At 36.0% G+C, this 24,379-nt stretch overlaps 1 protein-coding gene across 4 annotated transcripts in view; it reads right to left on the bottom strand.

The window, feature by feature from the left end:
* lamb2 (laminin, beta 2 (laminin S)) overlaps positions 1-24,379 on the bottom strand; it is a 40,208-nt gene that overhangs the window by 5,323 nt on the left and 10,506 nt on the right. The window contains exons 3-28 of one of the 4 annotated variants that reach the window (XM_051880385.1): positions 23,117-23,286; positions 22,874-23,009; positions 19,064-19,137; positions 18,795-18,983; positions 18,646-18,709; positions 15,604-15,806; positions 14,860-14,980; positions 14,579-14,767; positions 14,319-14,498; positions 13,109-13,221; positions 12,529-12,608; positions 12,289-12,424; positions 10,997-11,155; positions 10,764-10,891; positions 10,299-10,428; positions 10,010-10,202; positions 9,773-9,916; positions 7,705-7,936; positions 7,348-7,511; positions 7,018-7,053; positions 4,943-5,167; positions 4,638-4,855; positions 2,234-2,330; positions 1,685-2,057; positions 649-833; positions 192-433 (exon numbers count right to left, since the gene is read on the bottom strand). In XM_051880385.1, the coding sequence (XP_051736345.1) occupies positions 192-433; positions 649-833; positions 1,685-2,057; positions 2,234-2,330; positions 4,638-4,855; positions 4,943-5,167; positions 7,018-7,053; positions 7,348-7,511; positions 7,705-7,936; positions 9,773-9,916; positions 10,010-10,202; positions 10,299-10,428; positions 10,764-10,891; positions 10,997-11,155; positions 12,289-12,424; positions 12,529-12,608; positions 13,109-13,221; positions 14,319-14,498; positions 14,579-14,767; positions 14,860-14,980; positions 15,604-15,806; positions 18,646-18,709; positions 18,795-18,983; positions 19,064-19,137; positions 22,874-23,009; positions 23,117-23,286 (4,181 nt within the window). Of the gene's footprint in view, positions 1-191; positions 434-648; positions 834-1,684; positions 2,058-2,233; positions 2,331-4,637; positions 4,856-4,942; positions 5,168-7,017; positions 7,054-7,347; positions 7,512-7,704; positions 7,937-9,772; positions 9,917-10,009; positions 10,203-10,298; positions 10,429-10,763; positions 10,892-10,996; positions 11,156-12,288; positions 12,425-12,528; positions 12,609-13,108; positions 13,222-14,318; positions 14,499-14,578; positions 14,768-14,859; positions 14,981-15,603; positions 15,807-18,645; positions 18,710-18,794; positions 18,984-19,063; positions 19,138-19,477; positions 19,506-22,873; positions 23,010-23,116; positions 23,321-24,379 lie in introns of those variants that run through there. The other 3 variants (XM_051880383.1, XM_051880386.1, XM_051880387.1) reach the window with 3 other exon arrangements.

Here is a 24,379-nt window from a genome sequence, read left to right as displayed (position 1 = left end):
TTTTTAATAATATTATTTTATAATATTTTATACATTTCAATGATTTTATATATTATAAATATATACCTTTTAAAAAAAATACTTTTAAATATGTTAAAAATGCTATAAAAATATTTAAATTAACAAACTAGATGCATGTATGTACGGTTATAACTTTAAATTTGAGGTGTCCATCTTAAAGAGCTGCTTACCTTTTCATTGATTTTCTTTATGTCCAGATTTTGAGCTTTTGCATTTAAGTCTGTGAGTGTACGTTTGTTGGCAGCATTTTTGCGGTTAAAATCATCTCTCTTTTGGGTAATCAGTCGCTCTATTTTCTTGCGGGTGTCTGCTGATTGGCTCACTGTGCTGGGAATGTCAGAGGTAGATCTGTTGGCACGATGCTCTGCATCACGTGACTTGTTGTACGAGGCTCGTATGCTGTCATATGCACCTGAGGAAGGATACCAAATATTATAAAGTATACTTTCCTTTTCCAATAACAAAGAACAGTCAATGGGAGCTATTAATAAATAAATGCCACTTGTTTTGATATTTTGTTATAAAATGCAAAGATGTTCAAACATTTGTAAGTATGGCCTAAAATAACACTTTTTGTGGCCACTGTAAGTGTATTTTAGGTACAGTAAGACAGCATCAGTGACTAACCTAAGAAGTTGGAGTTCTTGAGGATGTCAAGTTGGCGGTTAAGCTGATCTGAGTTCAGGTTGAGCTCTTTCGCTTCCCTCTCCAGGGTACTTAGTGCATTACTGGCCTCATAGTTACTGTCCTGCACAGCAGTCAGGTCTCCCTCCAGCTGGTTCAGTGTGTCTGTGGTCTCACCAATCTGAGCTCTGGAAGAGGAAAACATTATGTATAGAAAGAGAGCCAATGAACTGACCAAACTGATCACCAACAAGGTTGTAAAAAGTAAGAAATAATGTGAGAGAAGTGGTAAAATATGAAATTATACTTCAATAATATTTATGTGAAAGTATGGGTACCATGTCAAATTTGTACTCATTTACTAGTCAAAGTATTTAAAGGGTTAGTTCACCCAAAAATGAAAATTCTGTCATTACTCACCCTCATGTCGTTCCACACCCATAAGACCTTTGTTCATCTTCAGAACACAAATTAAGATATTTAATGACAGAATTTTCATTTTTGGGTGAACTAACTCTTTAACAAAAAGAAAACCTTAAATAGTTTCCAAAATTAATTAGAAACTTAAGTGTTTCAAAGTAAAAAAATCTTTTCTTAGCTTTTTATATTGACTGATATAAAAACATTTGCTAATTAATTATATAGCTATAAAGACATTTGCTATTCAATCAATCTAATTTAATCTAATAAATTTCTAACATAATCTAATGTAACTAATTAATTTTGATGGAAAAATGTAAAAAATGCATACTAAGAAAATGCATAGTAAGAAAAAGCATTTTTTTTTAAATGTGCAGAATATATTTATGTTATAATGACCTGTAAAATATTTACTTTGAAGGTCTAAATAAAAGTTTTTTTCTTTGCTAAGTTTCTCTATTAATTTCAATAGCACTCATAAAAAAAAAAAATTGAGTATAGTAATGATGTCCCCCTGCCCGCCAACACCCTCAAATAGTCTTGCAGGTCTTTCAAGCAATACAACAGAATTTAGGGTCTGCAAATGTGGTGTATCTATCTGCCTCTAACCAAACTGTACCTGAGATCCTCTATCATGCCCATCAGAATGGTCACAGCTTCAGCGGTGACATTGCGGGCATTAACAATGTCCCGCACCTGAGCCAGCATGTCCTCCAACTCTTTAAATTTTCTCTCGAAGGCTCGAGTCAAGCCGGTAGTGTGGAGATCCTTGGCTCGATCTGTGAGAGCTTTGGTTCTGGTTGCTAGATCCTGAACGATGCGGTCCCAGTCCCCAAAGCACTGGTGGCAAGGCTTGCAATCAGGGAAGGTGCCAGAGAAGCCACGGGCACATTGATCACAGCGAACGCCTGACACTCCCTGCTGGCACACGCAATGACCGGTCACACGGTTACACTGAGATGACTCGATGCCACGTGGGTCACAGTCACATGCTGCGGGAGGAGAAGTAACCAAATCAATAGGATTTTGGGAATTATGGTTAATTGTGAAGCAAAAATGTTCTAATTAGAGCATTAGAGTTGATGATGAAATGTGTTACAATGTGTTAACATCAGAGATGACATGGATACAGACAGTATATATAAAATGCTCTGAAAGATCATAGTACCTCGGCATAGTACTCTTGGGTCACCCCAGTGGTTCTCCTGGCAGTCTTTACAGGTCTTTCCTCCAAACCCAACACGGCACTGGCACTGGCCTGTGAACTATATGAATTTGGGTTCAAAAAGAGGAATAGATATATTTAAGACTACTCAGGAGTCTAGCAACTTGGAATGCAAGATAAATATGGTACCATATCAGAGATTTTTTAATTGATCCGTATGGATATTTAATTGTTCATACTCAACTATTACTTAAAGTTAACCTTTAATAACATTAATAATTTACTAACACTGTTAAATGGAATCTTTAGCAAATTTCGAAAATGAATATCCATTATTATACTGTAAATTATAACGTTATGATGCTTAAATTCACTTGTAGCATTAAAAACAATCAATTTTAGTTTTTTAGTGTTTTATTTTTCATTTATTTAGACAAAATAGTACAGAAATGTAATATTGTCCAAAAATAATTCATATTTGGTTATCTACCATAACAGACAATGACCACAGAAGCCTTTGCCAACTGGCTGCCTTTCAGCAAATCAGGTCGAACTACTGGGCAAACCGTGTCATGTAATTAATATTCATGAGCCAAGCTTCTCATTTAGTTCCTATGCTAAAATATTATGAATAAATAAATATACACTACTGTTAAAAAATTTGTGGTTGGTAAGGCTTTTTCAATATTTTTGAACGAAGTCTCTTGTGTTCACCAAGGCTGCATTTATTTGATCAAAAATACAGTAAAAGAGTAATATTGTGAAATATTATTACAATTTAAAATGACTGTTTTCTCTTGTATATATATTTAAAATGTTATTTATACCTGTGATGGCATAACTGAATTTTCAGCATTGTAACAACTGAGACAAATCAGACACAATTATTTGTCATATTTAACAAATAATCTTTCAAATTCATGGCTGCACTCCAGCCATGTGCTTACCTAAAAGAGAGGGAGAACTCTTTCCCCACTACAAGAGTCAAACTAACCATGCATGTTCATCATCATTTCTTCATTCAATGCAGAAGAAATCGATTGAAACTCATGGAACCACCACAAGCCTTCTTCAGGAACTTCACAAACGGCTTCCACTGCAATGGCTATGCAAGTATCGTACATTCAATGAGGTGTTTTGAAATGATACGCTGATGGCTCTTTTTATGGTTTAATGACTATTTTCCATAGCTTCATCTTCTGCTCCCATTTCCGGTTTCATTCTATAACTTTTCATTTTACCTATGTACGTGTGATTGTGTTTGTATGTGTTTGTTAGATTAGCTGTGTTCGTGATTTAGTTAATAAAATTTGTGCACAATACATATTTGGTTCTGACTCCCTGCCTGCAAATAACTGTCACTTAAATGATCTCGATCTTGTTACACGCTCTAAGTGCTGTAAATGCTAAGAAATAATTATTTTTCTGTGGCCATGAAAAATACCCTTTTCTTAGAATTAATTAATAAATAATCAATACCGAGTGTTCACAGGATGAACTGTTTAGTTGATTGTAATGTTAATGTAGCTACATCAAGTTAATCTAATTAACTAATTCGAATATTCATAATTAATCATAACAAGTTATGAATAATTATTAATATTTCCCCTTTGAGCTAATTTGCTACAGCATCATTACTCCAGTCTTCAGAAATCATTCTAATATGCAGATTATTTTTAATTATTTTAAATTTTTAATGAACAGAAAGTTCAAACAGCATTTATTAGAAATAGAAACATTTTGTAACACTGTTTAAAATCTTTACTGTCACTTTTGATCAATTTAATGCATCCTTGCTGAATTAAAGCATTAATTTCTTTTAAAAAAAAAATCTTACACCATGACCTAACCAGACGTGATGCTGCGACACACGATAAAAGGTACCTTTTCTATATTAATCAGAGTTTTTGGCCTAACCAGCCGCTACGGCGTCACACCACGATTCTATTTTAGAAACGTTTTCTATTTTTCTGCGATGTCGGGTTAGGGGTTATTAAACAAATGGAAACAAGATCGTTCAAACTGTGAACAAACAAGTATATTCTATGACAAAGAATGTTTTAGTAACGCAGTATTTTATTTTTAATATTGTTTAAATGCCGTTATATTTGTGAATTTGATTATGTACTTATCCATTTCCTTGCAAGTGCCGTCAAGATTAATCTCTGGTGCCTTGCACTTGTCGCGAGAGCCCGCCCACACGCTGTTCTGATTGGCTGTGGTTTTTTAATTGATTTTGTTGCATCTTTGTTGCGTCATGTCTGTTGTGGTCAGACAAATTTTTTTTCTCGCTGGAATCTTATCGCATCTTGTTAGGACACGGTGTTACTGACCCCAAACTTTTGAACAGTACCGTATGGAAGACTGTTTGCCCTGAGTGTGTGCAGTATTTGTGAGTCGAGGGTACCTCATTACAGGCAGATGTGTAGGCGTTGTTGGGGTCACAACCACAGGGCTCACAGCCTCGCCCACTTGCCAGGTTCCAGTAGTTGGGAGCGCAGTGATCACAAGTTTGTCCAATAACATGAGGTAGACACTGGCACTGTCCTGTGGCACGCTGGCACACGCAGTCATCTCGAGACAGACACTGACTACGCTCCGTGCCCAAGAAGTTGCAGGTGCACTCTGGGTAGATTAACGTGTTGATATGTTTATCATTGTTATTAGTGCACTATAATGTAGAAAAGTAATTTGAGACCCAGGTAAACTCACTCCGGCAGTTGCGGCGGGAAGCATCTCCATAGTATCCGCTTTTGCACACACTGCAGTCCGGTCCTTCAGTGTTGTACAGGCACTTGAGACACTGGCCAGTACGCTTGTCACATGCCTCAGGATCCGATAGGTCGATGTTGTTACTGCAACGACAAGGTTGGCACTGCCCACCGGGCTTAGAGGGGTCACCGTAATAACCAGGAGCACATTCTTCACAACGTGGACCTGGTTGATGGAAAAAGCAGGAATTTAGTTGCATAAAGATAGAATTTTAAAATGTCTTTATAAAAGGTATCGGTGAAAAGATGAAAATAAAAACTACTTTAATACACATGAAGGACATTTTTAACTCTTTCCCCGCCTGCATTTTTGAAAGAAAGAACAGAGCCTCTGCTTTTAAACAACAAAAAAGTTTTATTCTGGCTTCATGCATTCTTTTTTATCAACACCTGAATGTGGGAAAGTTTCATAAAAAAAGCAACATTTTTTTAAAGACCATAACGCTTTTATCACTTTATTTCTGCTCCTTGTTTGCCTGTTTTGATCCAGAGATTCTCTACTCTTTCAGAAGATGCATAATAGCGCCCCCCTACCGTAAAACAGTGAAAACACAGAAAACATGCCATTCCTTCAATGGTGGGGAAAGAGTTAATGCTGAACTGAATTGAAGATTCATATTTTCTTGAGAATAGCTCTAAAATTGCTCTAAAATCTGTCACAAACAAAATCCACAACAGTCAACAGGGAAATCCACAGTTTTCGTGGGATAAAGCACTTCTGTTTCATGATGATTTTTCCATAACCTGTGCAATATAGGGTTTCTAAGTGAAACTTTATAAGTACACAATTAATATAAGCAACATTAGGTTCACATATATGAAGGTGTTAAACCGAGTAGGAATTAACCGAAGAACCAAAAAGTTTTGGTGGCTTAGGATTAAAATTGTTCACCCAAAAATGAAAGTACTCACCCTCATGTCGACACAAATTAAGATATTTTTTATGAAATCTGAGAGTATCTGATCCACACATAGGCAGCAACGACATTGCAGATTTCATCAAAAATATCTTAATTTGTATTCTGAAGACAAATGAAGGTCTTACGGGTTTGGGACGATATGAGGGTGAGTACTTAATGACAGAAATTTCATTTTTGGGTGAACTAACCCTTTAAGGTAGTAGAACAATGTTTAGTTATGACATTAAATTGAAATTAATGAAATAAATATTTATGTGATATGTGAATATTTAAGTGGTTATGAAAAATGACTCTCCAGAAGATTTTACATTTTAATCTTAATGTCAAATCATAATATACTACGCTGTCTGAATAATAATCTCCTGAAGAGTGATGAGGTACAAAGCATCAGAGTGAAAATTACTTCTTTTTTTAACATTAAAAGATCTGAAACACTTTGAAGCTCAATTAGTTTAGCTGTAGTTTATTCAGTCTAAACAGGATGCCATGATTCATCTATATTTATTCACTCTGTTGCTATGTTCAAATTTCTTTGCAGCCAAGTGCAACATAGAGACACACGCCTGCTTCTCTGGCTCAAAAGCTGGCAAAGGAACATTGATGGGTTCTCACTTCTAGTGATAGAATAGAATAGAATAGAATAGAATAGAATTTAAATAAGAGAAGTATTTAGCACAAAAACAACTCTTTGAAACAACTAGAATGACAGAATTGAATAGCATTTGAATAGATCACACAGATCAACCACCAGTAAAACCAGAAAACTAGAAATATTACAGAATAATATTTTATAAGTTTTTTTTTTTTTCTTTGAAAAATTATTAAAACAAAGAGTCTAATATTATATTATTTTGTTATTATGCGATGTAAAGTTAAGCACTGGAAAAGCTTAGTTTTAAAAAACTACTAGTAGCTACATTTAGTTAGTTACTCCCCAACACTGCTCAGTCACATATGATTAAACTGGGTTGAGATTCACAGGGTTCTGCAAATGAACATGCAAGGTGTGAAGTGCGTGAGCCATGCGCTAGGGAGGGATGGGAGGGGTGATGGAGGTCGGGCAGCAGAGGTGGGGTGGGTCTCCATGGTTACTCACGCTTAAGGACAGCCCCTGCAGAGCGCTTTACAATCCCTGTGTCCAGTTGAGGGGGGACAGGAGATAACACACATGATCACTGCATGTCTAATCAGACTGACAGTGGCCTCTGATTATAACATTTTCTGCATCCTATCCAGATGCAGATGGACTCAGGGTGTTAAATGACAAAATAAAGCCCTATTTAAGCACGTATTAATTTGGGAAGTCATACAAGAACTACATTCTCCTGTTGCATGTATGTGCAACTGCACATGACCCAGACCTCATCTTTATTAATTTTATTCCATCCATCTTTGGAAAGAAAGAAAAATCTGGGGTTAAAAATACCTGTGTAACCCTGGTTACAGTTGCAGACCACCTGTTGGTTGCGGTTGTCTTGATAACATGAGGCGGCAAAGTTGCGTCCGCTGTTGGGGCCCTCAGGACAGGGGCAGGGTCGACACTGACTCCCTAAACCAAGGGCTGGGTTTCCATAGTAACCATTAGCACACCTGTGACAGGAGGTATTTATTACATTAGCTTGGGCAAAGAAACATTCAATAAAAATCAACCCTTTTTTACTGTGTGCATGCAAGCTTTAAAAAAAATCCTGCTGTTCTCAAATATTTTAAGTGTCCTGTGTTAGTAATTATCAGATCAACCAAACAGCTTAAACATCAAAAATGCCTGCTTTATTACTTGTACCTTTCACATTGGTCTCCTGCTGTATTGCTTCTGCAGTTGAGACAGGCTCCAGTCCTCTGGTGGCACTCATCAGCGTGGCCGTTACATTGGCAAGACCTGCAGTTCGGGAAGCCCCAGTGTCCAGCCTGACAACCATCACAGCGCTGACCAAATGCACCAGGCCGGCATGGACACTGTCCTGTGTACTGGTCACAGAAACGGCTCTGAGAGCCCTCCAAACTACATTCACAAACTAAAGACAAAGAGAAAAATGAATGAATGAATGAATGAATGAATGAAGCAAGGAAGGAATGAAAGAGCAAACAAATAAAAAGAAAAAGAAAGAAAAATGGGTAACACTTTATTTTAGGGTCTTTTAACTAGTTGCTTATTAGCAAGCATATTACTAGAATATAGGCTATTTATTAGTACTTATTAAGCACATATTGATGCCTTATTCTGCACGACCTTATTCTACATTCTTAATCCTACCCAATACCTAAACTTAATAACTAACTTGCTAACTATTAATAAGCAGTAAATTAGGAGTTTATTGAGGAAAAAGTCATAGTTAATAGTTTATATGTGTTCCCTATACTAAAGTGTTACCAAAAAATGAAATGAAAAGCAAGAAACAAAGATAAAACAAATAGCAACAACAACAAAAAACAAAGAATAAAAAATAAAGAGAAAAAACAAATAAAACAAATACAAAACAAACAGCAACAAAAGCTAAAGAAAGAAACAAATAAAAACAACAAATCAAAAACAAAAAACAAACAGCTATGATAAAAACAAAAGTAAGAAAAAACATTAAAAAAATGAAAGAAACAGACAAAAACAAAAAAAGAAACAAAGCAAGAAACAAACAGCAACAACAAAAACAAAAGATAAACAAACAAAAAAAGAAAGAAAAAAACAAAACAAGAAAACCCTAACAAAAAAAAGAAAAAGAAAGAAAGAAAAACAATTACAAACATAAAAGAAGGAAAGAAAAAAACAACAAAGAAAAACAAAACAAACAAAAAAGCTAAATGTTATTGATGTTTTAGATCAGTAAGATTTTGTAATGTTCTTAAAAGATGTCTCTTCTGCTCACCAATGCTGCATTTAATTGATCCAAAATACAGCAAAAACAGTAATATGTAAGCAATAAGGTACGAGAGGCTGTGCTGTATTGTGAATAAGTCACAGCTGAAGGGGTTGCAGGCAACGCCTAACAATGCCCTTCAGCCGTGACTTATTCACGATACAGCACAGCCTCTCGTACCTTATTGTTTTTATAAAACGGTTACCACACAATACAAATATTAAAGCCAGAAATATGTATCAATGCAACTTTCATGAAGTAAACTTTTTCTAAAAGCCTTCCTTCCGCCGGAAAAAAATTGTCCCTGACCCTGAACAGCAACAGAAGTTACATTTTCACACCATTAGATGGCGGCAAAGACTGTCTTTATGAGTGTCAATCAATAGCGAAGACTTTTACATTGAAAAGACTGAACTGTTTTGAAAACGGAACAAGACGCAACTGACAAATGCTTTGAATAGCGTTGTCAGTCACGGGAAAACCCCTTAACTGTTAAAAGGACAAGATAATACATCGGACATTAAAACAGATTTTTTATTCTGAACATAGGACTAACCTGAAGGAAAATGCTAAATCTGAATGCAGGTAATAAACTCGCTCACTCTAACTCTTTTCTCACAATACTCTTCTACATAATACAGTAAGCTTCAATGAACAATATCAATTGAGAACATACAGTTTACGTTGCTAAGAGTGGTTGCTAAGGGTTATTGTGTAGTGATACACAGAACCGTTGGGTGAAGAATCAAGGACAGGAACTAACCGTTTTATAATGTAAAATATATATATTTTGAAATATATTCAAATAGAAAACTGTTATTTTAAATTGTAAAAATATTTCACAGTATTACTGTTTTTGCTGTATTTTACATCAAATAAATAAAGCCTTGGTGAGCAGAAGAGACTTCTTTTAAAAACGTTAAAAAATCCTACCGATCTAAAACTTTTAAACAGTAATGTACCAGAGCAGGGAAAGGGGTTTTAGAATATGTCTCTTACGTTTGCACCCGGAAGGGCCAAAGCCATAAGCCCCCGGTGCACATTTATCACAGCGGCGGCCTGATATGTTGGGCCTGCAGCGGCACTGACCTCCACGGACATCACACTCTGAGCTGAGCGAACCCTGAGGATTGCACTCACAAGCTGTGGGAAGAATGCACTTGTCTTAATAAAAACATATACAAACGAAACCAAACAAACCCCATCTCAACCCCTAAATTCATTGTTGACACTCACGCAGTGCGCCGTCGTTAATGAGGGCAGACATGCTGGTGATGAGTTTAGCGCACACTTCACTCATCTGTGGGCGGGACACACTCTTGGCAGTCTCGTGGCAGCGGTAACGCTCATAGCTCTGCTTCCGCGTGACAGAGGCAGGGTCTCCTGCGGTAAACATCTCTAGAGAAGAGTAACGTGGGAGAAGGGCAATCTAGGGAGGTGAGGGGATGAAAGGAACAAGTCAAAATGAGACAGAACATGAAGACGACATGACAAGAGTTGAATACAATCACAGATTTATGCTTACAGAGTCAACAAGTACAAAGGCATTAGTGGAGGTAAGGATGCTGTTCCTGTCAGCATAACGGATGAACTCCACACGTAGTTTGTAACTGACTCCTCTCTCCAAACACACCGTCTGAGGCAGAACCACAAACCTGCAGCAGTGCAGAAATATTATAAGCAAAAATTACTTTCTGAGAAGATTCTGGGATACAGAAGTGAAGGAAAACATTTGTCTATGACTTTATTTCTTCTTTAGAACAAAAAAGAAGATATTTTGAAAAATGTCTCGACAGTCAATGATGTCATTTGTTGTTTTGAACCCCATTGACTTTCATTATATGGACAAAAACAGTTGAAACATAATTCAAAATATCATCTTTTGTGTTCCACAGTAGAACGAAACAACATGAGGGTGAGTAAATAATGACATGATTGTTATTTTTGGGTAAACTGTCTCTTTAAACATTTATAGATGTGTTTCACAAACCTGGCAGCAGAGGGGAGCGATACGGTTAGCAGATCATCTGCAGGGATGGTGTTTCCACATGGACTGCTGGTAGGTATGGGGCCTGGTCTAATTACCATTACACGGACTTCCTCCCAGTCCCGTGGCATCTTTTAAAAACACATAAACGCATATGAGTATACCCATAACGCACTTTTCTGAGTATGCCTATGAAGCCAATGGGTAGACATGTAATGTCCAAGTGTATCGTTTACCTGAAGCTCATAGCGAATGAGGACGTCATATTCCATAGAATATGGAATGTTGTTAATGGCGAACTCCAGCGTACCCCCTTCAGGAGCCCGTGCAAACCCAGTGCCTGTCCACAAGACGGGACGGCCTGGCTGGTACTCTCTCTCCTCAAATGCAGAGCCCTATCAAATATATTTTTTATACATTTATAATATTTTATATTTATTTTTGATTTTAAATAATTATAGATATCGGCCAGAATTTTAATATTGGTACATCAGGCCCTAAAAATATTTGATCATAATACACTCTAAAAAATGCTGGGTTAAATGTTTGCCCAGTTTTATTTAACCCAGCTATTGTTTAAAATTACTATATGGCTGGCTTAAAATGAACCCAAAATAGGTTGGAAAATAAAAATCAGACACATAATTACTAGAGGCAACAATAAAATTAATCAAAAGGTGAACATTTTTTAATAAGCAATTTAATAAATGTTTATTGTTTAATTATTATTCATTAAACGTATTAATACATGTTCATTAAAAGATTTTTTTTTTTTTTAAGCGAGCCATATAGTAATTTTTAAACAATAGTTGAGTTAAATAAAACTACCCAGCAGATTGCTGGGTTTGTCCATTTTCAACTTGGGTTGTTTTTAACCCAGCATTTTTTTAGTGTGTCTTAAGAAGATATCTATATTACTTTCCTTTTGATGTTTCCAATGATGTTTTATTAAAATATATACTAAAAATGCTGGGCTAAAAACAACCCAAGTTGGGTTGAAAATGGACAAACCCAGCGGTTGGGTTAAATGTTTTATTTAACCCAACTATTGTTTAACAATTAATATGGCTGGCTTAAAATAGGTTGGAAATTAAAATTAATTACTTGAGGCAACAATAATAATCAAAAGGTGAGCATTTATTAATAAGCAATTTAATAAATGCTTAATTATTATTGATTAAACATTAATAAATGTTCATTTATTAATTATTTCCAACATTTTTTGTTTTTTTTAAGCAAGCCATATAGTAATTTTTTTAACAATAGTTGAGTTAAATAAAACTGCCCAGCAGGTTAGGCAAACATTTAACCCAACCGCTGGGTTTGTCCATTTTCAACCCAACTTGGGTTGTTTTTAACCCAGCATTTTTAGAGTGTCTCTTTAGAAGATATCTATATTACTTTCCTTTTGCCACTTGGCATACACCATTGATGTTTGATTAAAAATATATGTTCTGTTACTTGAGTATCAGAGGAGGTTAATAACAAACCATCTTGAGAGACTTATTTTTCCCAGTTCTGTACTTACTTGACCCAGTTTGGCATTTTCAGCCTCATAGATGTAGTGGTCGAGGGCCATAAAGAAATACCCAGACTCCACCTGGTTACACTGGCGTCCAATCATGTGACTCCGACAGTGACACTGCCCTGTTTCCATTGAGCATCTGAAGACAGTTAATGACACAAAGTACATCATTATTATGCCAATTAAATTTAATGTTTATTTAAAAACTGCCAAAAACCTGAATCCCAACTGAATAATACTGACTGGTTGTCTGTAGCTCCACCCACATCACAGTCACACCCTCTGCAGCCAATGGCATCATGACTCAGGGCCCAGTGCTCAGGCTGTAGGAGAAACACAAAAAACACACGCAGGTGTGATGGATTCTAATAAAAAACAAATATGACATTTAATATTCAGATTGTTGACTACAGGTACCATACAAAATACTGTGACAGAACCATGGTATGCTGATGGAACACCATGATACTTTGATATCCATGCCATGCTAACAAAAATGCCATTGTAAAAAATAATAAAGAATTACCATGGTACATATTCATAAAGTGACATCACTTTAACACTAAAGGCATTTATTGCTGGTATAATTTCAGGATGCAGCTCTTCCTTTCATGCCATTTTAAGCCGTGTGTAAACCTACACCATCTGCCATAAGCCCCCAGGCTAAATGCAGACATTGTTGAGCAAACATTCTCAGTTCATGTTCCCACCCAGTAGAGAAGATACAAGGTACCGGTAAAAGCATGCAGTGCTTAATGGTGAATGATAACCCAAATGTTCTCAGAGAGGTGTATGGGGAAAAATAAACTACTAAAATACTTACCAGACATTGGTTGCAGCTGTGTCCAGTGACCAGGCGTTTACAGAAGCAGTCTCCACTAACAGGGTCACACTGAGAGCTCCCGGACACTGTACCCCTGGGGTCACATTTACATGCTATTGCAGACCAGCGAGAGAAAGAGAACGATTGTGAATCAAGACTAAAATATACCAGAAAAATGTCTGTCAAACAGATCGTGGTCTAACTTTGATTGAACAAAAAAAAAGTGCTCTGAAATGTCAATGTGTCTAATAAAAATATGCTAGCGTTCAAAAATTTGGGAAACTAACACTTTTAATTTAAAGCAAGAATGCATTAAATTGATCAAAAGTGGCAGTGAAGACATTTATAATGTTTCTATCTCTAATAAATGCTGTTCTTTTGATGTTTCTATTCATCAAAGAATCCTGAAGAAAAAAAATTACTGTTTCCAAAAAATATTAAGCAGTACAAATATTTTCAGCATTGATAATAATAAGAAATTTTCTAAATCAGCATATTAAAATGAATTCTGAAGGATCATGTGACACTGAAGACTGGAGTAATAATGCTGAAAATGTAGCTTTGCATCAATTACATTTTAAAATACATTCAGTTATTTTAAATTGTAAAAATATTTCACAAATTTTTTACTGTATTTTTGTTCAAATAAATGCAGCCTTGTTGAAAATAAGAGACTTCTTTAAAAACATTAAAAATCTTACTAATGCCAAATTTTGTACAGTAGTGTTGTTATATTGTGTTGTTATATTGACTATCTATGATGTTGGATATTTAATTATTCACGATCATTTCCTCTATTTTTACATTTAGATTACATTTGCCATCACCTAACGCTAAAATAAAGTTAATCTTTAAAACACAAATCATTTAATAACACTATTAAATGTAATCTTTATCAAATCTCAAAATGAATTTCCAGATTTCATACTGTATAATTCTGTGCTGCCTAAATTCACTTGTAGCATTAATGTTTTATTTCTATATTTATATATTGGTTATTTAGACAAAGTAGTATAGAACTTTAATATGGACCATTTAGTTGTTATCAACCATAATGAAAAAAATTATCAGCTTATTGTAACACAAGACAAGTTTTTAGTGTTTTATTTTTCATTTATTTAGACAAAACTGCAAATATTTTAATATCGGCCATTTATTGGCTATAACATGTAATATAATAATCAGCTGACTGGTATCAGCTTGTACTTACGTTGGCAGCCACGAGGGTCGCTAGCACTGAGTCCAAAGAAACCAGGCTTGCATTTATCACAGCGTGGGCCTTCAACGTTGTCTTTACAACGGCACTGCCCAGCAATCATGCGCGAAGAGGGGTCATCATGCCCGTCACAAATGCCACCGTTCAGAGAACCATCTGGGTCACAGTCGCAGGCTGACAGAGAGAATAGACATAAGCAATCATATACAGTATTATGCATAAATGTATATGTCTAGCATTTATCTCACACTTACCCACGCAGACCCCAGGGTCTCTGATGTCTCTCATTGGATCCTGATAGTAAAAAGGTTTACAGGTCTCACAGTTGCGGCCCATGGTGTTGTGGAGACAGTTGTCACACACGCCTCCACTGACGTTCCCAGTAGCCAGATACACCGCCATGTCAAAATGACACTTGTTGGAGTGACCGTTACAGTTGCATTCTGGGAAAAAGAGGAAAGTGTTAACTGTGGCATCAGAAATCTATGTCTGTATGCACTGCATGAGCAATATTATTATGGTTATTGATAATTACTCTTGCAGGCATTAGTGTTACGGCCCTCAGCTGGTCTCCAGGGCAGGTCATTATAGAAGTCATCACACTGTTCACAGTTCAGTCCATTCGTGTTGTGTTTGCACACACACCTCCCATGTACCTACAGATGGAAACGGCAAACTTCATCTCGTCTTGAAGTATTAACCTCTCTGGCAACGTAATGTTTGTCTCTCGTTACAATAAGCCAATAATTTTTTTCATTATGGTTGATAACAACTAAATGGTCCATATTAAAGTTCTATACTACTTTGTCTAAATAACCAATATAGAAATATAGAAATAAAACATTAAAAACTAAACCATTTTAAATGCTACAAGTGAATTTAGGCGTTACAACATTTTAAATGTACAGTATAAAAATGGATATCCATTTAACAGTGTTATTCAATTATTAGTGTTTTTAAAGATTAACTTTAAAGTCACCATGAAATCAAAATCTGATGATATGTTTACTGGCACGAGGGCGGGACAACCTGTCAATCACATGACATCACAGTAACAGCAAATCACAACCCTGCAATCAATTTTCCGATAGGCAAAATCAAGTCCTTCCCTACATTTTTTATCGTTTAAGAAGCCGTTTCCCTTGGATATACGTTACAATAGGGAAGAAAACATCCATTTCCAGCCAACTTTGAGTGAGCGTTAGAAGACACAAAAGTAGTCTAAATGTAAAAACAGGTGAAATGAGCATGTACATCTAGCTACAGTTTGGTAACTCACCATGCCCTCAATGTCATCCCTGATGCCGTCAATAGGAGCACACTCGGAGGCGTGGCCATAGCAAAAGCAGTTGCCCCTGACAACCAGCTCATACATGGCATAGTAGTATTTCTCTTTGATCTCGGGCCGTGAGTCCAGCAGATTATCACCCAGAGTGTGCAGCTTGGTGAAGTTCAGACGGAGGTTAGTGATCTTCAGCTGGTCTGTAATATAAAGACATTGGGATTAGTGGAGGATAGTGGCCTATAAACCAACAAGAAAGACATAAATGCCATTTTTGAAGTGAGAATGGATGGAACAGCTGAAAAGCTATAGATATTAGGTACACTACCATTCAAAAGTTTGGGGTCAGTAAGATTTGTTTTGGAAGAAATTAATACTTTTATTTAGCAAGAATGCCTTAAATTGATCAAAAGTTATTTAGACATTTATAATGTTACAAAAGATTTCTGTTTCTTTCTGATTTCTGAACTTTCCATCAAAAAATCCTTAAGAAAAATGTATCATGGTTTCCACAAAAGTATTAGAGGCCGTTCACAGAGAAAGCGTTTTTCCATTTCAACGTGCTACTTTTCCATTGTTTTTCTATGTAGACACATGCTAGATGGACGTGTATGACCATTGCACTTGCGTCTACTGCAGCGTCTAACGCATGACACAGCATTCTAAAAATGCGGTGCTCAAGTTAAAATCAGTTCAACTTTAAAAACGCGTCTCAAGACCTTGCATTTTTTCCCATTCCACTGTCTGCATCTTGCATTTTTCAAAGCAAAAATGCGTTCTGTGTGAACGAGCCCTTAGGCAGCACAACTGTTTCTTTCAACATTGATAATAATAAGAAACATTTCTTGAGCAGCAAATCAGCATATTAGAATGATTTCTGAAGGATCATGTGACACTGAAGACCGGAGCAATGATGCTGAAAATTCAGCTTTGGCATCACAGGAATAAATTACTTTTTTTAAAATAAATATATATATATTCAAATAGAAAACAGTTATTTTAAATTTGTAATTATATTTATCAATATTACTGTTTTAATCAAATCAAATCAGCTTTTGGTGAACACAAGAGACTTTTGACCAGTAGTGCATTAACTGTCTACAAATAAAACTGTAAGAACAGACATTCTCAAAATGTCACGTACTGTATTCTTGAACAGATCTGGCCCTGTTTAACAGAGTAATAAAAGTAACAAACAGCATATTTTTGTTAGAGCATAAGCTCAGACAGTGCTTATAATTTCGGGTCATGATGCCTAAATGATGTTGTGATGTTGGGAAAAATCTAAATTGCACCAAAATCGTAAATCACACCAAATGATCATCAAGTACGCAATCACGACCATCTAATTATGAGAACATTCTCCAACCTCTGTAAAAAATCCCTAAACCCTGTTAACCAATGACCTCTGACCCCTTCTCCCCTGAGCCAATGGCATGCTCATCAGTGGGAGGTCACAGTCAGCTGAGCGTGGAGGCCTTTAGCAGGAGTGTGGCGGATAGACTCCTGTTACGCTTCACAGAAACTCAATGAAGTGGGACTTGTGTGATTTATAAGGAGAAGAGTTGGAGGGAAAATCATGGAGCTCTGGTCGTGTTTGTGTTTGTGTGTGTGTGTGTGTGTGTGTGTGTGTGTGTGTGTGTGTGTGTGAGAGAGAAGGCACACATCCCAACATCAGAGAATGCAGCTTCTGTGCACATGCTGTTTGTTCCAGTCATGCTCTATATGTCCAGTATAAGAGAAAGTGAGAGCCACACAGAGAGTGTGAGATCAATTTATACACACTCACACTGTGCATGACTGAGAACTCACAGCTGTATAGCAATAGTACCCTGACCGGCTGAACATTATTTGTTCAACCTTCTGAGATTGTCCCCATTTGTAAATCTGAACGTTTCAATATGTAGAAAAATAAACATTTGATAGAAAACATTTTTATTTAAAAATAAAAAAGACATTAATTACCACTATAACCAGCAGACGGCGGCAGAGTAGCATTTATTTGCTAATATATTAGCCATTTCCTGTAATAGTTTTTCACTCAGTTTCGCTTTTGAATAAATATAAGGCCTAAACATTATAAAATCACTAGGTTTAAAAATACATTTTGTCAAGGTGAAGTATGAAGTACTCACAAAATCTCATGGAAAACAATAACTTTTCTTGCGAATGAATTACACAGAATAAGAAGCTGTCAGTCAGTGCAACGCAAGCTCTATGATTTTGGCACACTTGTGAAAACTCACATTTTATTCAATGAAATGTGAAAACTGATGGTCGAATTGAATTTTGCCGAGGAGGAACACTGAGACATGTCTTTTTTTATTTTTTATATCATGTTTTATTGTTTTATTTTAGATAAGAAACAAAATACTGACTTCTTAATAGTTTTACAATAATCTTCTTCTGTACTTTTTACTGCAAATGCAATGTACGCATACATTTGTAACTATGTACTGTACACATACAAACAAGTTACAACATGCAAAGGAAAACTGAGTGATAAAGCTTGAAGAAGAGAAAACGAAATGGCTATGAGATGAAGGCTGCACCCGTATATATCTGTGTGTATGGTTATTAGTATTCATTATATACTAGATGTCTCATCTGAAACTTTCATTCATTTGTTCATACTATCCGTTGGCTATTTAGGTTATTTCATAGCTCACAAGGCCACCTGCTCCTTTAAATTTTCATTATCAAAAAATACTGCAAAAGGTAAAACATATGTAAAAGGACAAAAAGTTAATGAAGCTCCTGTTTACCACAGCTACTGCAATGTAACAGCAAAGCAGATTTTAGTTCTCTATTTAGTATATTTTTATTTAATAAATGAAATATTATATAAATTACATTATTAATATGATCATAAAAATATGAGGTAATGCATTACAAATAATTTGAGTTATGTAATCAGATTTTTTCACTTACTTTTAAATTTCCAACAAAAAAGTTACTTTTTAATATAAAACCATTTCAGTGCAAAAAGCTGCATCTTAAGTATCCAGTTGGAGGTTAGAATTGTTAAGGTTCACTTACTCTGAATGTTAGGGCTGTAAGGGTCTTCGATCCGAATAGCAGGGTCAAGGACACGATAAATCACCTGAGAGAAGAGAAAGTGCAGTTCAGCAAACAAATTACAAAAAAAAATTAACTGATGCAAAGTATTCCAACTGAATTACTCTCACCTCTCCTTCTGTTGATGGCTCGATGTCAGAATATCTGGATTCGCAGATAACATCATCAACCTTACGAAGAGGACTCTGAGAAATTCCCGGGAAGTTGGACTCACAGTCGGAAGAGAAGTAACGGTACACCTGCCAGGTTCGGCCAAAATCTGCAGATCGCTCAATCAACATGGCTGCTGGACGGAAAGTCTGTGTACAAAAACAATTAGGGGTATAAGGTCAGTTTTGGGGTGAAAGTGATTTCTTGGAGGAAAAAAAAAAATTCTTACCTTAAATGTCATGATGAGATGAGTAAAGTGAAACTCTGCCTCCAGGTCCAGCTGAAGGTAAACATCAGACTTCCCTGAGGAGAGAAAAGAGTTCACATTAATGATCCAAGGCGTCAACAATGGCTATCAGCAATTTCACAAAAGTCCCCTCTACTATAATAAGATGATGTCATGTAAAAAAGAAAATTATATCAAATACTCTTGGAGCTTGTGTGCATTGTGGGATACACCACAAATACACCAGGTAAACAGTTTAGACGGTAACATTGATTTGGAAATGTAATAAGACTCTGACTCAGAATAACAATGAACAACAATATGCACATTACAAACACAGTGTCCTACAGTGACTAAGCAAAGCTAGAAATAGATGGTGTGGTTTAACAATCTACTTTTGTTCTGTTCAGTTCTTACTTTGACAGTTCATTATTCATCTGGAGCGACAGACGGTCTGTATTCTGCAGAGCTGGCACCATATAGAGCTCACCTGTGCCTCCCTGCATTACCATTACAAAGCTGTATCTCAGTCCACTGCTGCAGCCCTTTGTGTGACTGCTGGATTTAACATGCGTTTCATAATCAACAGCTAAACGGGAAGGAAAGGGACGCTGAGGAAAAGAGAGACAGGTTGTACCACAGCCGAAGAGAATGAGGGACTAGAGCGGGGGGAGAGGCCAGTGGAGGTCAAGTGGAGCACAAAAGGAAACTGATTGAATGACTTGCTGTTTTTTCAGTTCACGTTTCAGTGTTTCGGCTGGAGGAGGAAGTCGTTAAAGGCGTTAAGCCTCAAACCAGAGCACATGCCAAAGAGCCATGAAAAAGACTACTCCTACAGTATGTGCAGCACCTGATTTTCACTATAGAACACGTGACACATCACGAAGAAAGCCAGAGAAAAGGCAATTTTTGTCATCATTGTATACATTAAATAATTATCCAATTAAATAGACACAATTGCCAATAACAGGGTTGGACATTTAGCCTTAATTAAGCTGTCACTAATTAAGGGCAACTAGTTTGGGACCAAACTTTGGTTTCTAGTTACTGATAAACTTACATTTAATGTATTTGATCATTTTCATTTGATCAGTTTTTTAAAAATGGCTTAAAAAGTACTGTAATTGCACACCAAAATGTACCGTATCTGGTATCCACTATAATACCAATAGAGGGGCCATGACAGGAGCCACTTGTGAGACACGTTCTACAAGTGCTGAACAACTGATCTACTGTTCATTATACAGCATTGTTACAGAAAAGTCACTGAAGCCATAGTGACCATGAGCAAAAATAGTGACCATTTCCTGAGAACGCCCATATTTAATTCACTCATTTCAGCGAGCACAGAGAAGACACCCCCTCAGGCACTTAAACTATAAAAGGAACTTTGTTACGATGTAAAGAGGTATTGTTTTGGATAAAATGACATATAAGATCTAAATATAATTTCAGCCCATCAGGCATCAGTATTCGGGAAGCTTCAAGAAAGTGTAGCTTGCCAAGCTACAAGCTAATTAAAGTAGTAAAAAGTCAGTATAGAGTATAAGCAATTAAAAAAAGAAGTTTATTACAAATAGCAATTTGTTTATATCTAAATATATTACTTTATAATGAGTAATATAGCCACTGTTGGGGGTAACGCATTACAAGTAACTTGAGTTACGTAATCAGATTACTTTTTTAAGTAACTAGTAACGCATTACTTTTTCAACCATAATAATTTCTTCTTCTGTATCCTATTCTTCTTTAATCCAGAATGGCAGCACAGCTAAAAGGTTTGTTTGAGCTGCGCCCTCTACTGTACAGGTGTAAATATGCTTTTCCTTCAGCCTGAGGCTTATTCATTTCACTTTCGGTGTGAAAGGGCCTTTACATTTGCCAAAAATAGAACTTTTTTTGTTGTTGTTTTTAAAAAACAAACAAGTAAGCCCAGCCCAGGTGAGAAAAAGTAATGCAAAAGTAATGTAACATTACTTTTCATAAAAAGTAACTAAGTAACGCAATTTTTTTAGGGAGTAATGCAATATAGTAATGCTTTACTTTTAAAAGTAACTTTCCCCAACACTGAATACAGCTATATTAAGTACACAATACAATGTGACATTAAAAACTACCATTTAGCGCATTGCACTGCTACTTGTTCAAAAAAGTAACTTGTTACTAGAAAAATCAACATTATTTTTTAAAATAAATAAATATGTAAAATATGTAGTTAAGTTTGTGGCATCACTAATTTTAGTTAGTTACTCCTCAACACCTAACAATGCAGCCCACAAGTGCACTCAGCAGAGTAAACAATAAATGCTAAGTGCATTAGGTTCAGGTATTAGCCTGCAGCCTTGTTCTTGCTCTATTTAAGTTTTCTGTCTTTCCATCCTTTTTCTCTTCCATGTTCTGCTCTATTAGAGTTTGGGTTTTCCTCTTTCATCCTCTCTGCCTCTCTGTGTGGGTATGCCAGCAGCAGGCTGTCTGTAATTATCTCTAATACTGCAGGGTTTAGGGAGTGTGTGTCAGGGTGAGCTTGGACATCTGAGCTTTGAAATACAGCCAAATCATCCAACAAACTTCCTCTGTTTCTGCACTCTTGTACATACTTCCATTCTGAACATCCATTGTACTTGTACTTCAAAATGTTAGGGCTGTCAGTTTAAGTTGTGAATGGCCTGTGTTGCTTTTGTTAAAAGTATGGAAATAAATCAAACATTATTGACTCATAAAGCCACTTTTTTTTTTTCTTTTTTTTTTATAGACTGTATGTAATGTCTTCGAATTTTCCTCATTTGGGGGCTTTTGTCAGCAAAAACAAATGTGATTATTTGTTATTAATTTTATTAGTTAATTAGCATATGTAATTTATATTTATATAATACTATAAAATATTTATATTATCATTTTTTTTATTTACATTAATGTACATTACTTACACTACCGTTAAAAAGCCAAGGCTGCATTTATTTGAACAAAAATACAGTAAAAACAGTAATATTGTGAAATATTATTACAATTTAAAATAAATGTTTTCTTTTTGAATATATTTTAAAATGTCATTTATTTCTGTGATGGCAAAGCTGAATTTTCAGCATCATTACTCCACTCTTCAGTGTCACATGATCCTTCAGAAATCATTCTGATTAAAACATTTCTTATTATTATTTATGTTGAAAACAGTTATGCTGCTTAATATTTTTGTTCTTATTCTTTGCTGTCACTTTTGATCATTTAATGCGTCCTTGCTGAATAAAAGTATTCATTTCTTTCAAAAAACAAAATCTTAATGACCCTAAACTTTTGAACGGTAGTGAATTTTAAAATATTATTCATAAATATTTAATTTCACTTATTCTATTAACTGTTTTAGACTAATTTGCCCCAGCACCGGGCTTCATTCTGAGTGCATGCACCTCTCTCCCTCAGCCTCTGTGTTATTAATAGACGCTCTGAACATCAACCTTCTAATAATATATGTGAAGCGTTTCCAGTCCTTGCCAAGCAGCTGGGTTTGGAGGGCTCAGGGAGGCAATCAAATTTCCTGCCAACATATTACTCTACATTTGACAAATGAAACCAAACGGATGTGTGGATTTCCATCAAAACGTCACTGAAGCTGTAGATTAGCACACATGTTTTTCTGTATGCCTTAATTAACAGATGGCTGAGGCTGGAGCCATGGCTCAGCGGTTAACACAGACATGTTAAACTGTGGTGGCCATGCAGATCCAACTCTGACATATATCTATGTCTTATAAAGCCCAAGAAAGTACAGCTAACAGTTGAAGATGGACATTTGACATGAAGGTCTCATTCTCTCACCATTCTCGGACTGCCACCAGGACTTCTTGCGGTGTGGTTTGAAGGTGGTGATGACATTCTCGATGCGGTGACTTGTGGGGTTGGAATAAGGATCATAAGGTCGTCGTGAATCACAGTGGAAACACTTCTTCTCTTCCTACATAAGGTCAAGAGTCAAAAATGGAAAGGATCAGCTCTGCAGCACCAGCATAGTCACAAAAAACTCAAAATGGTGTTTGTGTATTGTCTATGACGACTGGTGACCTGCAGATGGCTGACAATGCAGTAGAGTTCTCTCCTCCGCAAGCCACAGGTGGACGATGCTTTCAAGTTCATTTCCCGCCCCACCAAGAGGTCGCCGGTTGCAGGGTAACAGCTTCCATGGGTACAGCCGTGGGCATGATCAGGCTCCTGTGCGCTGGCCGTTGACAGGACTTTTAAGGAAACAGAGATAAAGGAAATAGACATGATGAGCAGAACATGATTGTATTTTTGTAATGTTGTTCAAGTAGAAGCTTTAGTGTACAAGAAAAAACTGAACATCAAATTTTTGTTCTCTTGCCAGTTTGGCCAACCAGAGCTCAAGCTATTTTCCATTAAAGTTCAGTAAATGCCAAGTTTCCACAAAAAGTCCCTTTAGGCTGTGGTGGTAAGGAACAACAATGCTGCTTTAGCATGATGGGAAATGATTTGGCTGTATATATATATATATATATATATATATATATATAAAATAAAAAAATCATGAATATTGTGGGTTTTTTATTTTTTTATTTGGCTATTCAGTTTCTCAAAGACTACCATTAGACATATTTTCTCAATCCCTCCTTGTTTCAGTAACAAAAAGTAGTTTAGCATTTGATGCTTTTACATGAATCAGATTAAACTTTTGTAATGAATCAATTAAAAATAATGATTAATTGTTTCTGTGTATGTTAAAATCATTTAGTAAATAAAGATAAATAAGAGTAATACCTCTGTTTGGGGGATACAAATGAAAATGATTCTTAATCATGTTCATTTATTGAAAAATACTATATTTTCTACATTAAATATTTTAAATCTTTCTATTTGGTCAAAAAGATTGAAGAAAAACAACAACAAAAAAACCCCCCATAAAACCAGAACTATCGAAATATTGCCAAAAGTCCTAAACACTTATGCTTTTTGCAGCCACAGTTAAATCTGGGGTTAAAACTGGGTCAAACGTACTTACTGTATGTATAGAGAGAGAAAGAGAGACAGAGACGGCGTCTACAAGATTTCAAATTTCAGAATAACTTTTTACAGCACCCAACAGCTGTTAAACATTCCTGCCAGTGTCCCAAACAAACTCTATGTGAGATGATATTGGGGTTTGCAGTCAAGAAAGCTGGGACTGCTTCAGACAGGTGCTGTGATACACACATACACTCTGTGCGTAATTTGTCTTGATGGATTTCTGGCTTTTAATGTCAGAAATCAAATGTAAACTAACACACAAATAGAATTAGGAAATCGTAGTCACGTGAATGGACGTGGGGAGCC

Source organism: Ctenopharyngodon idella, chromosome 22 (assembly GCF_019924925.1).
Source record: "Ctenopharyngodon idella isolate HZGC_01 chromosome 22, HZGC01, whole genome shotgun sequence".
NCBI lineage: Eukaryota > Metazoa > Chordata > Actinopteri > Cypriniformes > Xenocyprididae > Ctenopharyngodon > Ctenopharyngodon idella.
This window is presented reverse-complemented; position numbering and strand designations above follow the sequence as displayed.